The 15,782-nt window shown below is 35.9% G+C and overlaps 1 protein-coding gene across 2 annotated transcripts in view; it reads right to left on the bottom strand.

Annotated features, from left to right (window-relative positions):
- The window catches only part of LOC149541222 (ephrin type-B receptor), a 111,546-nt gene that overhangs the window by 44,790 nt on the left and 50,974 nt on the right, over positions 1-15,782 (bottom strand). For both annotated transcript variants that reach the window (XM_089802232.1, XM_089802233.1), the window contains exons 12-13: positions 6,643-6,967; positions 1,847-1,940 (exon numbers count right to left, since the gene is read on the bottom strand). In XM_089802232.1, coding sequence (XP_089658358.1) covers positions 1,847-1,940; positions 6,643-6,967 — 419 coding nt within the window. The remainder of the gene's footprint in view (positions 1-1,846; positions 1,941-6,642; positions 6,968-15,782) is intronic.

The raw sequence follows: 15,782 nt of genomic DNA, 5'->3' as shown, positions 1-15,782 counted from the left end.
CCAACTGTATCAAAGTTCACTTCCATGGGGGCAACAGACTGCAAAGTTAGAGCCGCTCCATTCATATGCACACAATCACTCAAGCCAAAAACGGCTCTTGGAATCATCATGGACTCCATAAAGGATTCCCTCCTTTTTTTAGTATCAAAGCATTACCCAGCAAACCCGACACCTATGAAAACCGTTGCTCATCAAAAATAACACCTGGCTATACTTTATCATGACTTAGAAAAAACAAAGTCAATAATATCGCACACTTTCCTTAGTCACTCCAAAGAAAGACCTTTTAGAATATTCAACAATGAAATGTCAAATATGCTGGCACAAGTTAGTAGACAAGTGGGCAGCTCAGACAAGCAACCAGGTAGCTTAAGCATCTCAAGCACATGGCTCAACAAATTTTCTATTGAGTAATCCTTAGAGATGTAGATGACCTTGATCATTAACCTTTGACATCAATAACAACATGCTCAATAGCTAGTCTTGGGGTTTTCAATTAAACCCAAAAAAATCATTGGAGGGTTTTGTCGATCTTTCTTTTCCACAAAAATTGTCATTTTTTACAGCTGTTCTGAATCGCACCTAGAGTTGTTAGGGGAACACTCTGCACACAAGGATTTGCCTATCTTTCCTCAAAATCACAGTTTCAATTTGATCTCGGTGTCTTTGGCTACATGGAAACATCAGGTTGGACGGTATGTGGTTATCTTGGTCATTTCCAGAAATTCTACTGATTAAGGGAGGGTCTTAGTGCAGAGTGTTCTGCCGAGAAGGTGGCAGCCCTCTATGCATCCTTGACCAAAAGACTTGCAGTAGGGTAGTTAGTAAGATAAACCATTAAGTGAGGGTACTAAGATAAATAATCTAAAGTTTCTAATGGTCATCATTAGTGAGTTTAGTTTTATTAGTTAGTTTCTATCTTCGTATGCAGTAAATCGTTGTTTCGTTTAGAAAGACTACATTGTACTTTTCTATTTAACGAAACGACTTCTCCTTGTTTAATATCAAACTATCAAGTTTTAATATTTTATAAGAAAGTGAACCCTCATAACATGAGCTCACAACATTTTGAGCCAAATCTCAGAGTTCTGTTAATTTGTATTGGAAATGCTGAATGCTGCAATTCCTCATGTTTAAAAAAGAAAGAGGCCTTTATGTTGAAAATTTCAAAGGTACATATTTTATCCCTTGTGAGTTGCAAGTTTAAAAATAATCATCTAGGGAAAAAATATTGACTAAAAAACACTGATATAACCTGGTACTAAAAGACTGTTTCTTAAGTTTATAAAAACCTATAAAATTCTACTTTTTGTACAGATGTTTCTATGCCATTTTTGCTGAGAAGTCTATATTCCCTCTACCACTAGTATAATTCTAACTTGGCCAAATACTATAAAGGAGAAAGTGATCTATAGAACTTGGGTGTCAATTATATTTCTTTCCCTGCCTTGGTAACCAGTTCCGGTCTTCATCCGCTTGCACCACCTTGAGGGGTCCTCCAGTTGCACATCAATTTATATTTATGCTTGTTTCAGAGGATCACCCTATCTTAATTATTTCTTTGCTTCCTTAATTTGCTTAATGTGTTTGCATTGAATCTAGGGCCCCTTTTATCCTAGTTCTTCACTATTTTAGCAATTTATGTTCCAGTTTTTTTAGTTTACTTTTGGTCATCTATGGACATTAAAATTTAACTTTCCTATTAGAAAATATTAAAAAACAATGCAACATCTTCTATTTATCTCCCTAGTAAGAACAAATACATCAAAATTGGTACCTTCTTTATGTTTTACAATTGAACGACAATATAGCAAATAAATTGATAATGAATAAGAAATTTACTTGCCTCACACAAGATGCCAAAAAGTCCCTGTGGGCAATCTGTACCAGTAATAGTGCCATCTTGGCCAGGACGGCCACCATTATTTCCGTTTCCCCCCCTGCCAATAATATTACTCTATCAGAGGTAGAGAAGTTTTTTGGCAGTAATAACATTTCGTAAATATCCCTCAAATATTAAAGAGAACAGAATTTATGGATAAAATCAAAATTAAATTATTTGAAAAAAATTCTAATGAAAGATGTGCAATTGAAACAATCAAAAGCAGCCTGCACAACCAAATAGCATAGTAGCCAACACCCTCACATTTAACACAAAAATTACTATTGCTCTCAAAACATAGATCTAGAGACCACTGTGTTCTATTCAACTTTTCTTATCAGAGGTGTGGTTCTAGATATATGTTTGAAAAATGAGATCCTGTGCAATTAGTCTAAAAACTCAACTCAAAAAATATATCAATTATTCCAACTTGACTTCAAAAGCCCATAATGGGATAAGGATAAATGGACATGAAATGAATTCAATGGCCTACACTCCTTCCCCCAATGAAGTTTCTTGATCTTTACTAGTTTCTAGGCTACCTCTAAAATGAAACAGAATCTGCAACTTCAACATTGTGTCTACAAAACCTCTTGAGGAATGTGCCCACAAGAATGTTTCTTCAGGCACACAAATTAAACTCATATCAAATTTCTATATGGATAGCAACTTCAGGCCCCTAAATTGGTACAAACGTTATCATTAGAGTCTCTATAATGAAAAATGCACCAGTAGTAAGATGCGGAACATAAGTTGACTTTTCTTGGTAGGGAAGTTTAATTTTAAATATTACTATACTATGTACATTTACAAATTATTAGTTCAATGATTTGCATCATATCAATCTGACAATTTGATATAGAAACTTAACAAAAAAAACACAATAATAAAGTTCATTTTGGCTTGCCACATTGTGTATAATATCAAAACTCACATGGAGAAACTCAAATTGTCTCTTGGTAGTTGCATAACTGCCTTGACAAATATTATTTTGAGTGTAAGTCGACTTAACTTGGTTCTAGGCTTCCACTTATTCCATTATAGAACACATTTGATTTCCAATATTACTATAATATGCACACTTAATAAATTATCAGATCACTGCTTTGTGTTATATCAATCTCACAATTTAATATATAACTTACCAAAAATATGCAATTATGAAGCTTACTTTAGCTCCCAAAAATTGTATATAAAGTCAAAAGTCCTCACTTCTCATGGAAAAGTTCACAATTATAAACAGATTTATTTTCTTTGAAGAAAAGAATCAGCTGGTTAGCTTAATCTTTGAGGGAAGCTCCTTGGAAATGGTGGAAAAATAAAAGTACCTAGGAATCTATTTTCTTACTAGAATTAGTTGGGAATAAGGAGGAGGGAGAGCTCCTTGACTACTTCAGAACAGGTGAAGGAAAGCAAAGTTATGTGATTTGAAACCCTAAAAAAATCTTTTTGATTCATTTGTTGTGTCGGTTGTCCCCTGTGGTTGTGAGGTTTAGGATTCAAGGAGGATGGAGAGCTCCTTACCCACTTCAGCATATGTGCAGGAAAGTAGAGTTATGGGATTGGAAAACCAAGAAAACTCTATTAGGCTCATTGCTTGTGCTGGTTGGCCACTATGGTTGCAAGGTTTGGGAGAGTATTATGTCAAACGTTAAGTGAAGACATTTTGAATGAATCCAAAAACATTTACTCACCAGAAATTATATGACAAATCTACCACTCCCAGTGAGATCCTTTGGCTGAAGTGAGGATGCCTCCAATAGAAGTATCAGCAATAATCCATTTTTTAAGATACTTAAAAATGATGAAAACAGCGATAAACATCACTGGCCCAAAATGGTTGTTGAGGAGACTGTAGGAAGAAGAGACTTTGGATGAAGCAGAACAAGAAGTGGAAGAGAAAACCAGACATCAATCCACAGGAATGTTCTGAGACCAATAAAGAGATTACAAAAAGTTGTGTTAGAAAAATTCAGCAATATCACGTGGACAAACATCTGACCACCCATTCCCTAGCATGTATGATGTTTTGGCCACCATGGCTTACAAAGAGAACCTTCTATTTTATGGCATAGTACAGTCACCTACCAATCTTCCATGTGCTCCATTCAGTATCACCTTTATCCCTCCCCTCATTATGCATCTTCTCAAGATGTGATCACATCTTATCTTGGAGAATAATCCAATGATTAACTCTTCCTTGCTTAAGAATAAGAACTCTTTCACGACATGTTTTTAAAGACAAGTAATACTCCCAGCCATTTGTGTGATTTCATAAAAAGGTCCTAGAGTGCTGAATGATTGACAAATTTTCAGTGTTTGACTCAAGGGAGTTGTTTGATTTAATTTATGGATTTGTTTCCAAAGTCTTCTTGCATTTTAAATGAGACATGATTTGTTGCTTTTTCATTAAAATTATAATGAAATAACATCACAAGCGCAAGTCATACTAGTTAATATATTATTACAACAAACAATCCTGTTGAAGGCCCAAGGTCCCTATCAAGACATACATTCGTTTTGATTATTTATGATTGCATATTGGCCGGGAGATAAAATACTGATGTTCGTATTTTGTGATGAATGGCCATATCTTATCCTAGTGTCTATCATTTATAGCTAAGTACAAGAGAAAAGAGTGCAGAACGCTCCCAAAAGCCTGGCAGTCTAGTTTTGTTTGGGTTTTACTTCATTTTCTGACACCAATCAGCAATAAGGACTAATCAGAGCCTAATAAAAGAATATTTTGTAGGCCATACTATCTTTAACGGTATCGTACCTTTTCACCAGAGTCATTCAAATCAGCCAGCAGCAATTCATTTTCAGTATGACGTTTGGGTTTCAGTTTTAGCATTTTTCTAAGTACTTTCAAATAATTTGCATCACATTCATTCTGGGATTTCACCTGATCATGCAGGGGTGCAGAATGTTCCCAAAAGCCTGGCATGCCTGGTTCTGTCTGGTTTTTACTTCATTTTCTTCCCCCAATCAGAAATAGGGACGAATCACAGCCACTACTCTTGACAGGGAGGCATTCAAATCAGTAAGCAGCAATTTATTTTCAGTATGTCATTTGTGTTTCGGTTTTAGCATTTTTCTAATTACTTTCAAAAAAATTGCATCACATTCTTTCTGGGATTTCAGCTGATCATGCAGAGGTATCAAACCAAAGTTTTCGGTTATTTGAACTTTGTTGAGTAATCATTTGAAGTATGATTTACAAAGAATCCAATATTGTTAAAAAATGGATGGTTTACTGCCAGCTGTTTGATTACTGTTGTTACAGATCCTAGACTGTAAATTGCTAGATCCGTACTAATTGTATTAAGATCTAGGTCAATTTTACAATAAGATCCATTTTATTTAAATATCAATGCCTACAAATCTGTTTTAAAAACAGATGAGTCAGTCCATCAGTTTGACACTGAAACATTTCCAACTGTTAATTGTCATTTTGGCATGATCCAATTTTGCATACCATTATCTGTCGTTTTTGCATTACTGAATTTAAAATTCTTTGTAGTTTGATCAGATAGCCCACCCTTAAGTTACTTCTTATTTTTATTCTTCTCATTCTGGTCTTTATATTGTCTTACCTTCCCCATATCAAGACCTTGGTGATGATAAAGAGATAGGATTTGAGTTGCTTATTAAAATTTGGTGAATTTGAACTAATTATCGTGCTAGGGCAATACATGTTTATGCATTATGTCGTATGCAGTGCGCAATGCAACATAATCAGCAATGTGAACCTTGAGGGCAAAAAAAAAATATTCCACAATTCATGGGCTATACTCATTTTTTTTGCCCTCTATATAATTATGCTATTGAATGCCTTTGAATTACAAAAACAGCAGGTTTATTTTCCATTTATTTGCTTCTTTTGTTTAAATCCAGTTTTTTCCCAATTAAAATCCCAATTTTTTAATTTAAAACATAATTTTTGGCTTGCCAACTCTTCCACCAAGAGATTTTTGAGGCTATGATTTTCATAGCAATCTGAAAAATATTTTAAAATCAAGTCCTTACTAATCGTGCCTTCGCTAAAATTGGAATCCTGCTTTTATAACAATTTCATCTGTAATTTCCAAGGTAGAATGCCTTCTGCTAAATGTTTTTAAAATTTTCAACTTTCATACATGCATTCTTACGATTGAACTACACAACATGTTGAAAAAACCTTACAATTAACTGCAGTACCATAAGCTTTGGGTCCAAGCCTCAGAGATGGGAAGCAGTTATTTTTCCTACTAGAAAGGCAGCATAACTAAGAGGATTGAACAGTTGATGTAACAGAAAGAAAGGCTTAGTACCCAGAGTGCAGAGACTAGCTATTGAAAAAAACCTCTGCAAACTTTCTTTTTGCCTGAGACTCGGCATCAGCGTAAGGCCAAAATGTTTGTAAAGGTTTATTAATAACTTTTCACTTTGATCTTGTGTGTTTTTAGACTCGGCTAGGTCTGCAAATTTTCGATAGAGACTTTGAAGCATACTCCAATACAACAGACCTCAAAAGTCTCAACAAATCGCTTTTACCATATTATTATAATTTGAACCACACATAAACAAAACTAAATTAAATTAAATATTTTTTAAGATAACCATATTCACCCAACATTTTGCCATTAGTTTGCTAAGATTTACAGGTCTTTGAAAATAATGAGTTCCAGATATCCATGCTTGAAAAGTTTCAAGATAAAACAGAAAAAATAAACAAAATACCAAAGCAAATTGATGGTTAGAATGACAAGATATACAACCTTGCGTGGATAGTGCCCTTCACATTTGCCAAGGGAACGTACTCATCTCCAGTAGCTATGTTTGACCAATCAAAATGAATCCTTCCACCCCCACCACCACCACCACCAATATGACCTCCTCGACCCCCCGCACTAGAAACCAAGGAATGGTTTCCTAGTGTCAAGAAATCTAAAAATAGGAGAAGACTTCCACCAGAACCCCCACCAGAACCACCCACAGTTTCTCCAATCCGATCTCCAATCACTGGCTGATTGCTTTCACCATCTACTCTCACTGTACCAAATATTTCCAAACTTGATAGGGAATGCTCCATAGAACCCATTACTGTCACATGAAATAGTGAATTAGATGAGCATACCCATGTTTCTCTCTATCTAACTTAAATCGTTAACCAATATACTTACAAGCTGGTATCGCATAAAAAATCAACCCATATAAAAACTACCCAAGGGTCAAGTGAAAAATAATAGAATCTGCTTGCAATATAAAATTGTAATAGCAGGCAAAAATCACAAGGAAAGACCAAATAAGATTCATACCTTTAATTTTATTCATGACAAATTATCCTAGACACAATAAGTTTGCATAAAAAACATGTGCTTATGTTGCCATTACCCATAAACATGTTGCATATTCCATCATTATCTCTGTATGTTGTGTGATAGGGCTTGTTAGCCTTTACTTTTAGTTTGTTGTTATTTGTTAGCTTATTCAACTTATTTGTTATACCCATGAATACATGGTTAATCACTACTTCCATGTATAAATATATCCCATTATGCAAACTAAGTCATTCAATTGCTCTACCAATACTCAGTATGGTATCAGAGCAATGCAGATCCCATGCCTGCTATCTTGTGATGTGAAGAGATTATTGGCACTGATTGAGGCGCGAGGGAAGATACAGCATTTTTTTATACGATTCCATGGCAAAACTAACCCCAATGCACCCCATTAGGCTTGGCCTTGTGCTTAACTTCTTGTGTTGTTTTCAAGCAATGAGACAGGAAGGTTTCGTCACTCTAAATGTGCACTCACATTCTTCCAACGTGCAGAAAAGTAGTCACTACCCATCCCAATAGACAGCTCAGAAATGAGAGACGAGGAATTGAAGTTTTTTTGTTTTTTTTTGGCTATACAAAATAAGTTAAATACTTTTGGCAGTATTCAATATGAATTGGCACACCAGCTTTTTGAGTTGGCTCTTAGTCAGAGCATCAGAAGAGGTGATCACTGTTGATTTCTTCTAGGTCTCTCAATTTGATGCATCGCAGCAAATTCGATTAGCTTCTCTGGCTTGTTCATGTGCTTTAACAGAGAAACTACTTTGTACTTTGCTCTTGCTATGCCATTTTGGGCCAAATTTGTTCAACGTTCTAAAGCTCCAAGGTCATATATGTAAGCTCCCACACTGCTCATTCATTTTTCATTTTCAATAGATTCAGATATGATTGTTCTTGCTGACATTAAAATGGTATGTTTAGCTGTCTTCCTTGTTTAGGGCATGAAGCCCTCATTGGCATTGAATCCCAAGGTGATTTTTTATCAGGCTTGCATTTTGCACCTGCTCATGAATATTATCAGCCTCAGTTTATTCTCTCAACCAGTTGTGTATGACATTTAAAAACCAGTATAATGTCTGACCACAGCCTATGCACCTCTCATTGGGAGCCAGATCAGGTCAGCTCTTCAAAAGCTTGCATATTAGCAGGTCATTAAGTTGGCTTTGGTCTTCGAAGTGCCTAAGGAATTTCCAATGCATTGACGATCCTAGGTCAATGTCACCTTGAACTATACCTTTCCTCATTCAGCTGTAATGCATGTTAATTTGAATTTCAATCAGAAACAAAATAAAACTTAAGAGATGTAACATCAACAATAGCATTAATTGCCCCATCTGAGCTCTATGCAATTTTGATTGGAAGCTTCACAATCAACCTCTGCACCTAATTTTGCATCTACAACAGTAGATAAATATTCTTGATGCTGAAACTAGCTAGGTTTTGAATGTTTGGTTGTAAAATTTCTTAACCATTTCAGACTATGACTCAATTTATAGAAACAAAATTAAAGTTAAGAGCTGTAACATCAACAATAGAATTAATTGCCCCATCTGAGCTCTATGCAATTTTGATTGGAAGTGCATCTAATTTTGCATCTACAACAGTAGATCAAATGTTCTTGATGCTGAAACTAGCTAGGTTTTACATGTTTGGTTGTAAAATTTCTTAATCATTTGAGACTATGACTCAATTTATAGAATAAAAACAAAAACTCCATTAAAAAGGTTATGTGTTTTCCGATCTTATCCTCTCCTCTATGGCACATTACCAAATTGAGTGATGAAAAATAGAACAAAATAATCTTTTAACACAACACAGTGTCTCCAAAATTCCTACTTCCCAACTCCGTTGTTGTGCGGAAATAACTATTCCACAGGGAAGATAAAACTCAACACTCAATTCGAGTTTGAGGAAGTCAGGGATGCGATGAATGGACAGAAAGCCCAATGCCAAACAAAAGAAATTCAATTAAGCCAACAGAAAGGCAATATTGATTGTTTTCTTCGGAGTCAGATGACATTCAGCCTTTCAACCAAAACTCGTCCACAGCCAATTTTGCATGAGACAAGCTCCAAACCATGTATGAGGTGAAGAATCAGAATCAAATTATGAATTCTCAAAGACAGCTAAACAGCATGAAGATGAAGAATGGAGAGCAGTTGGAATCCTTACTTAAAAGGATTGTTGAGTTGAGGGTTTCCCTACAAGCCTTGGATCAAACAATTGATGATGCCATCTTGGTGCCTATTGTTCTACGTGCACTACCTTCCAAACAAAAAGTCTTAGTGACAACTGTAAATGCTACCAAGACAACACCCACTTCTGGGAGCTACTGAATCTTCGTCAGAAAGAAGAGACTATAAGCCAGGAACATGATTGGGATGATATTGCCACAACTACATGTCATAAAGGCAAGAAGCCTATGAACCCACTCCATGGACCTCCCAAATTTGGTAACTCTTCCAAACCTCAAAATAAATGTCCAATATGTGAAAGAGTTGGCCATGGTGTGAAAATTTGTTGGTACAATCCTTTAACAAAGGACCATCCAACAAACTACATCAAAAAAAGCCATATATACAAGTGGCAAATCACAATGGGAGTAGAAGGACAAACAGAAACAACAAACCAATGTTGTTGAAGCATAATATTCTCTAGATGAGGAATATGTGCTTTCAGCTCATGCTACAGAAGATGGTCCATGATCAACCTCTATATTTTGTGGACTCAGATGTTACAAAGAATGAGTGGACACAAGAAGTTGTTCCTCACATTGAAACCTTGTCAAAATACAATCACTCATGAAGATGATACAATCCACGATGTCAAAGGTATTGGTGACATCTCTTTGAACTTTGGCATGCATTAATCTAAGCTTGTTGGAGTTTTGTATGTGGCAGGACTTACATTTCGGATTGAATTTGATACAAGCCAAGATGAAATGGGCTATATTATCAAAAATAAGTCTAAAATCAAAAGCCCCTGATGGTAACAAATTTCAGATTATTGGAATTGATTTAGAAGTGTTAACTTTTGCAAAATAAATTTCCAGAATTTTGTTTGTCAATGGAAAATAACATAATATGAAAAAGTTTGCACAAAACTAAAATCAATTCCCAATAATGAAGGAACTTGATTTTTGTTTGTCACACCCAATGTGATTGTAAATGCATTTCTACAATCCATAATAGTAACTGCACTTCTGGATTTTTGATTGTGTGAGTCTTTTTTAAGGCAACGTTTCGGGTCACACTCTGTGAACCATCAGAGAGTGACCCGAAACGTTGGCTCAAAAAAGACTCACAGTCAAAAATCCAGAAGCACAGTTACTACACCCAATGTGGCTACTCTATCTGATCCTCCAATGATATGCTTGGAAAAACAAATGCAAAACAAACTACTCCCAGCACTATATGATTTGAAATGAGCAAACAATTAAATGGGAACCTGTTATTGGCAGAAATTCACTCCCAAGTTTAGATGCCAGTCCATACACATTGCAAACTTCTTCCCAAATGAAAACACAGCCCTCAGGTGTTGCAGCACTCTCCTTAAATACTGGACGACTTTTATTAAAACCCTCACCAACCTCCATTGCAGACCCAAAAACATCAGATGTCAACCTTAATGGGAAATCAAATGCAGGCCTATCTCTAAAACATTCTATCAAACGCAGGCCTTATAATATGGATCAGCCAGCTCTATAACACCAAACACCACCCCACAAAAAATCACAGATGCTTAATAATATGGATCGGCCAGCTCTATAACACCAAACACCACCGCACAAAAAATCACAGATGCTTAATACTCAGTTGCAGATAGCAATTCGGATCTGTTTGATGCAAATGCAGCCGTCCAATGATAGATATCACTGAATTAAAACAAATCACTGCCAAGAAGGGAAATTATCTTCTTCAAACGCACAATGATCACGCTCAGATGCAATTCTCAGATCTTCAAGACTATCTTCAGCCAACGAATTACTTCCAATTCGTTCAAAAATCAACGAAAACAAATTCCTCCTTAGACACAGTGAGAACAATAGGAGAAGATAGCAAATAGATTTACGTCAGCAATTGTTTGCAAAGCAATCACAGAATAAAATTTCAGATTCGAATCTACAATACTTCAGCTATAGATCCAATGGAACAACTTAGAATTCACACCCTTATACTTCAGCAAGGGCACAAAAATCAGAACTTAGAAAAAGCCACAAAGGCAACAAAGCAAATAAATTATCAAGGGTGATTTTTCCAATGAAATGAGCTTATATTTATAATGCTTTGTTGATAAAACTTTCCAAAAGAACTCAACTTCATAAAGTGGGAAAGTTTCCCAAAAGAACTTGGGCCTTGAAACTTTCCAACACAACATCACTTTAAATATTTAATACTTGGCTTAGGCATTTAATAAACAGCCCCTTCCAATGATGACTCAACCCTCTAACTTAACTGAAATTATAAAGTTAGATTATAACTTTATAATAAGTCATTTAATGATTTAATAATAATTTAGCCACTAAAAATATAATAACTCCCAAATGAAGTCCAATCTGAGCCAAACAAAGACCAACTTGTAGCTCACAGAAATGTGGACAAGACAAGACCCTCCCAAGCCAAGCCACCGCCTCAGAAGACCCTCTATCCACAATAATTAGCCTATGAGGATCACAATAATAGGCTAATCCCTAAAACTCTGATGCTGGTAAAAATGGGGACATTACATGGCGGGGCTTACAAAGATCAATTTCTTGTAAATTTCAGAATGAATTTGATACAGGCCAAGATGAAATGGTCTATATTATCAAAAATAAGTCTAAAAATGCAAAGGTTGTTGCTAGACTTGTTGAGATTGGTAGAATGTCTAGGCTTGATACAATTGCTAATAATCATGCCTTAATGGAAAAGGCCATTGATCTCCATGTTCTTTGGCATCATAGATTTGGTCATTTGAGAAATAATTACTTGCTAAAACTTAGACAAAAAACACTGTCAAAGGGCTTTTGTCACTTAAGAAGTCAACTACTATTTGATCTAGTTGTCTTACTTGAAAACAACACAGAGCACCCTTGTCTCCTAGTGAGCATCATACAAGTCAACCCTTGCAGCTGGTGCAAACCGAACTATTTAACCCTCCTAACAAAGGATAAGATAAGATAAATTTATTGATGACCAACAAGAGACCATGAGGGTCTAAGGGACTGTAAAGAGTACAAGGCAACAGCCAGCAACGGAAGCACAAAATGGTATTTGCCAAAAGGACAAGCAAGAAAGAAAAAGAACAAGAAAAGACTAAAACTCCTCACAAATGACTAGTCAAGAACTGAAGGATACTGTCCAAGGTAAGGGTATGCCCCCGATCGTCTCAAGAAGTTGTTGGAGGTAGGGTGATGTTGTCGAGTGTGTCCTCTACAAGGCCTCATAGATCTAGTGTGACTTGGAGGAGGGTCAAGCAACTACTTTGTCCCCTTGGCAAGAGACACGAGAGTGAAGAAGGAGGCGATGAACTGGTTTGAAGTCTGTGGCGACGAGAACTAAAGCATCAAAGTGAGATCCCAAAGTCACATGGCCTCCTCGAGATAAAGTGCAAGACACCATTGATCGGTGTATCTGAAAAATGAGGAAAGGGGCCTGCACTCTCGAACAAGTAGTAGAACCTCCCCCTGATCTAATACAAAAAATGTCGATATATTATTTGCAACATAAAGATGAAGCTTTTTCCTACTTCAAAGAGTTTTGCACCCTTGTAGAGAAAGATACAAATCATTGTATTTGTATCCTCTACTCTGATCGAGTTAGGAATATACCAACCCATAATTCTCCAATCTGAAGGAAATTGGAGTTTGTCATTAATTGAGTCAAATGACTACAACATACACACCTCAGAAAAAAGGAGTTGTTGAACAAAGAAATCACATCACCATGGAGATGATTCCAAGTATTTTCAAACATTATCAACTAGAACATGCATATGGATTGAAGATGTACACACTACAGTTTATCTTTTGAATTGAGCTACAACTAAAGCCCTCGATGGTATCACTCCACAAGAAACATGGACAGGGGTAAAACCTTCTATCGCTCATCTTTGTGTTTTTAGATACACTGCTTATATGCACATTCCTAAACAAAAGAGGAAGAAGCTAGATGAGAAGTCAATTCAATGCATTCTTCTTCGATATAGTAATGAATCCAAGGCACTTCAATTGATGGATCCCAACACAAGGAAAACTTATAGTAGATATACATTTTTTTACGAAAAGAATGATGAAGTTCTTCTCCCACATCATAATCTACTATAGACAAGAAAAATGATTGGAATGTTGATGGTCAATTGACACCCACCAATGTCACAAACTCATTAGCAGAGTGGTATACTAATACGATCCAAGATGCAAAATTGGATGGCACTTCAGACACTTCCAAGGACTCGTAGCATTACTCGAAATGAGGTGAATTTAGCCTCAATGACTTCAGTTGTTGATAATTTTGAGAAAACTACTATTCAATTACCAGAGCCAAAGCATTGGTAAGAGGCTATGAATGCTAAGTATCAATCTTCGATTAAAACAACACATGGGAGCTTGTTGATCTATGACATAGTACTAATGTAATTGGATGTAAATGAATGTTTAAGACTTAAGTATAAGGCCATTAGAATGACATTCACTTTCGTTGCCCAATTTGGTTGGAAATTGGGACAAATGGGTGTAAATATGTATTACTTAAAGGAAACCTTAAGGATATATGACACAACCAAAGGGATACATTGCACCTAGTAAAAAAGAAAATGCATGCAAACTAGTCGATTCACGGTATAGTTTCAAATAGGCTCCTAGAGCTTGGTATATTAAAACCGATAGATATCTACTACAACATGGTTTCACCAAGCGTCCATATGATTGCAATCTCTACCTTGAAGATCAAGGGGGAATATAGTGATCATTAATCTATATGTTGATGACTTTATTGTCATAGGCAATTCAAAAGCAATGGTTGAAACGTTGAAACAACCAAAACGATCTTAAGAAGGCTATTGATATAACAGATTTTGGGCTCCTACACTATTGTATATGACCCAACCAGGGGGATACTTTGCACCCAGAAATGAAGAAAAGGTATACAAACTAGTCAGTCCCTCTATAGCTTCAAACAGACTCCTAGAACGTGGTATAGTAAAACCAATAAACATCTACTACAACATGATTTCACTAGGTATCCATATGATCCCAGTGTCTAACTCAAAGATCAAGGGGAGGATATTGTGATAATAAATGTATATGTTGATGACTTATTTTAGCATAAGTAGTTTAGAAGCAATACTTGAAACAACCAAAAATGAGCTTAAGAAGCCTTTTGATATGACAGATCTCACACTACTGCACTATTGCCTACGCTTAGAGGTATGGCAAACTAATCATCATAACTTTGTATCTCAAAGGAAATATTCCATGACACTTCTTAGAGAAACTCTAAATAATGAATTCCAAACCCATGGTTACATCTGTGGAATCCAGATTGAAGTTAAATACATCTAATACATCTCCGCGGGAGAATAAAACTCTCTATTGTCAAATGATTGGGAATTTAATTTACCTGAAATATACTATACCAAATATCAGTTTTGTTGTTAGGATATCCAATGCACAATGAACCATGGTTTGGAATATAAAAGGAATGATCAATTCTACTTGAAAGGATATACAAATGTAGATTACGCAGGATCTATTGATGATAGGAAATCTACATTTGGTTTTGCTTTCTTCTTGGGTTCAAGACCTATTTCTCAGGGAAGTAAGAAGCAAGCCACAGTGGCTCATTCCTCAACAAACGCAGATTATCACATAACAAGTCCAGCAATTTGAGAAGCAATTCAGCTAGATTGCATAATAGAAGGATTGGCGGTACCACAATCGGCCCACAATCCTCTGTTGTGATAATTAAAGTGTTCTCAAGCTTATTTGTATGTGTGCTGATATCTTCAGCAAGTGTCTTGTACGTGTGAAGTTTGATTCTTTTCAGGATTCTCGTATTAGCACTTTAAAGCAATGATGTGATAAAAAAGGAAGTTGGATATTCCATCATTATCTTTGTATTGTTAGCATGATTGGGCTTGTTAGCGTTCGGTTTTAGTTTGTTGTTGTTTGTTAGCTTATTTAAGCTATTTGTTATACATGGATAATCACTTCCACGTATAAATATTGTTAAAATTGATTAGACTTATGGCAGATTGGAATATGTATATCTTTTTTGATTTTCGATGCACTTTGAACCCAAACAAGCATCACCATTGAGGTCAGAGCGCCCAAAAACCCCTATTTTCATTTAAAATTTGTCCAATTTGGACACAATTGGAATCTGAGGCAAAAAAATATAGCTCCCAAATTGGGCACATTTCACAAGACGGTGATCTTATGGTTTTTGCACACAAATCGAGATTTTTGTATGCAAATCAAGATTTTTTTCACACAAATCTAGATGGTTTTGGTACAGACTTGCACGTTTCTAGAGACAATTTTGGTACAAAACTTGTACATTTCCCGAGGCAATTTCTGCACTAGAGGACACACTTTT

The sequence above is a fragment of the Cupressus sempervirens genome, chromosome 9 (assembly GCF_028749045.1).
Source record: "Cupressus sempervirens isolate cs-2001-9-10 chromosome 9, ASM2874904v1, whole genome shotgun sequence".
Taxonomy (NCBI): domain Eukaryota; kingdom Viridiplantae; phylum Streptophyta; class Pinopsida; order Cupressales; family Cupressaceae; genus Cupressus; species Cupressus sempervirens.
Note: the sequence above shows the minus strand (reverse complement) of the source record. Positions and strands in the feature narration are given on the sequence as shown.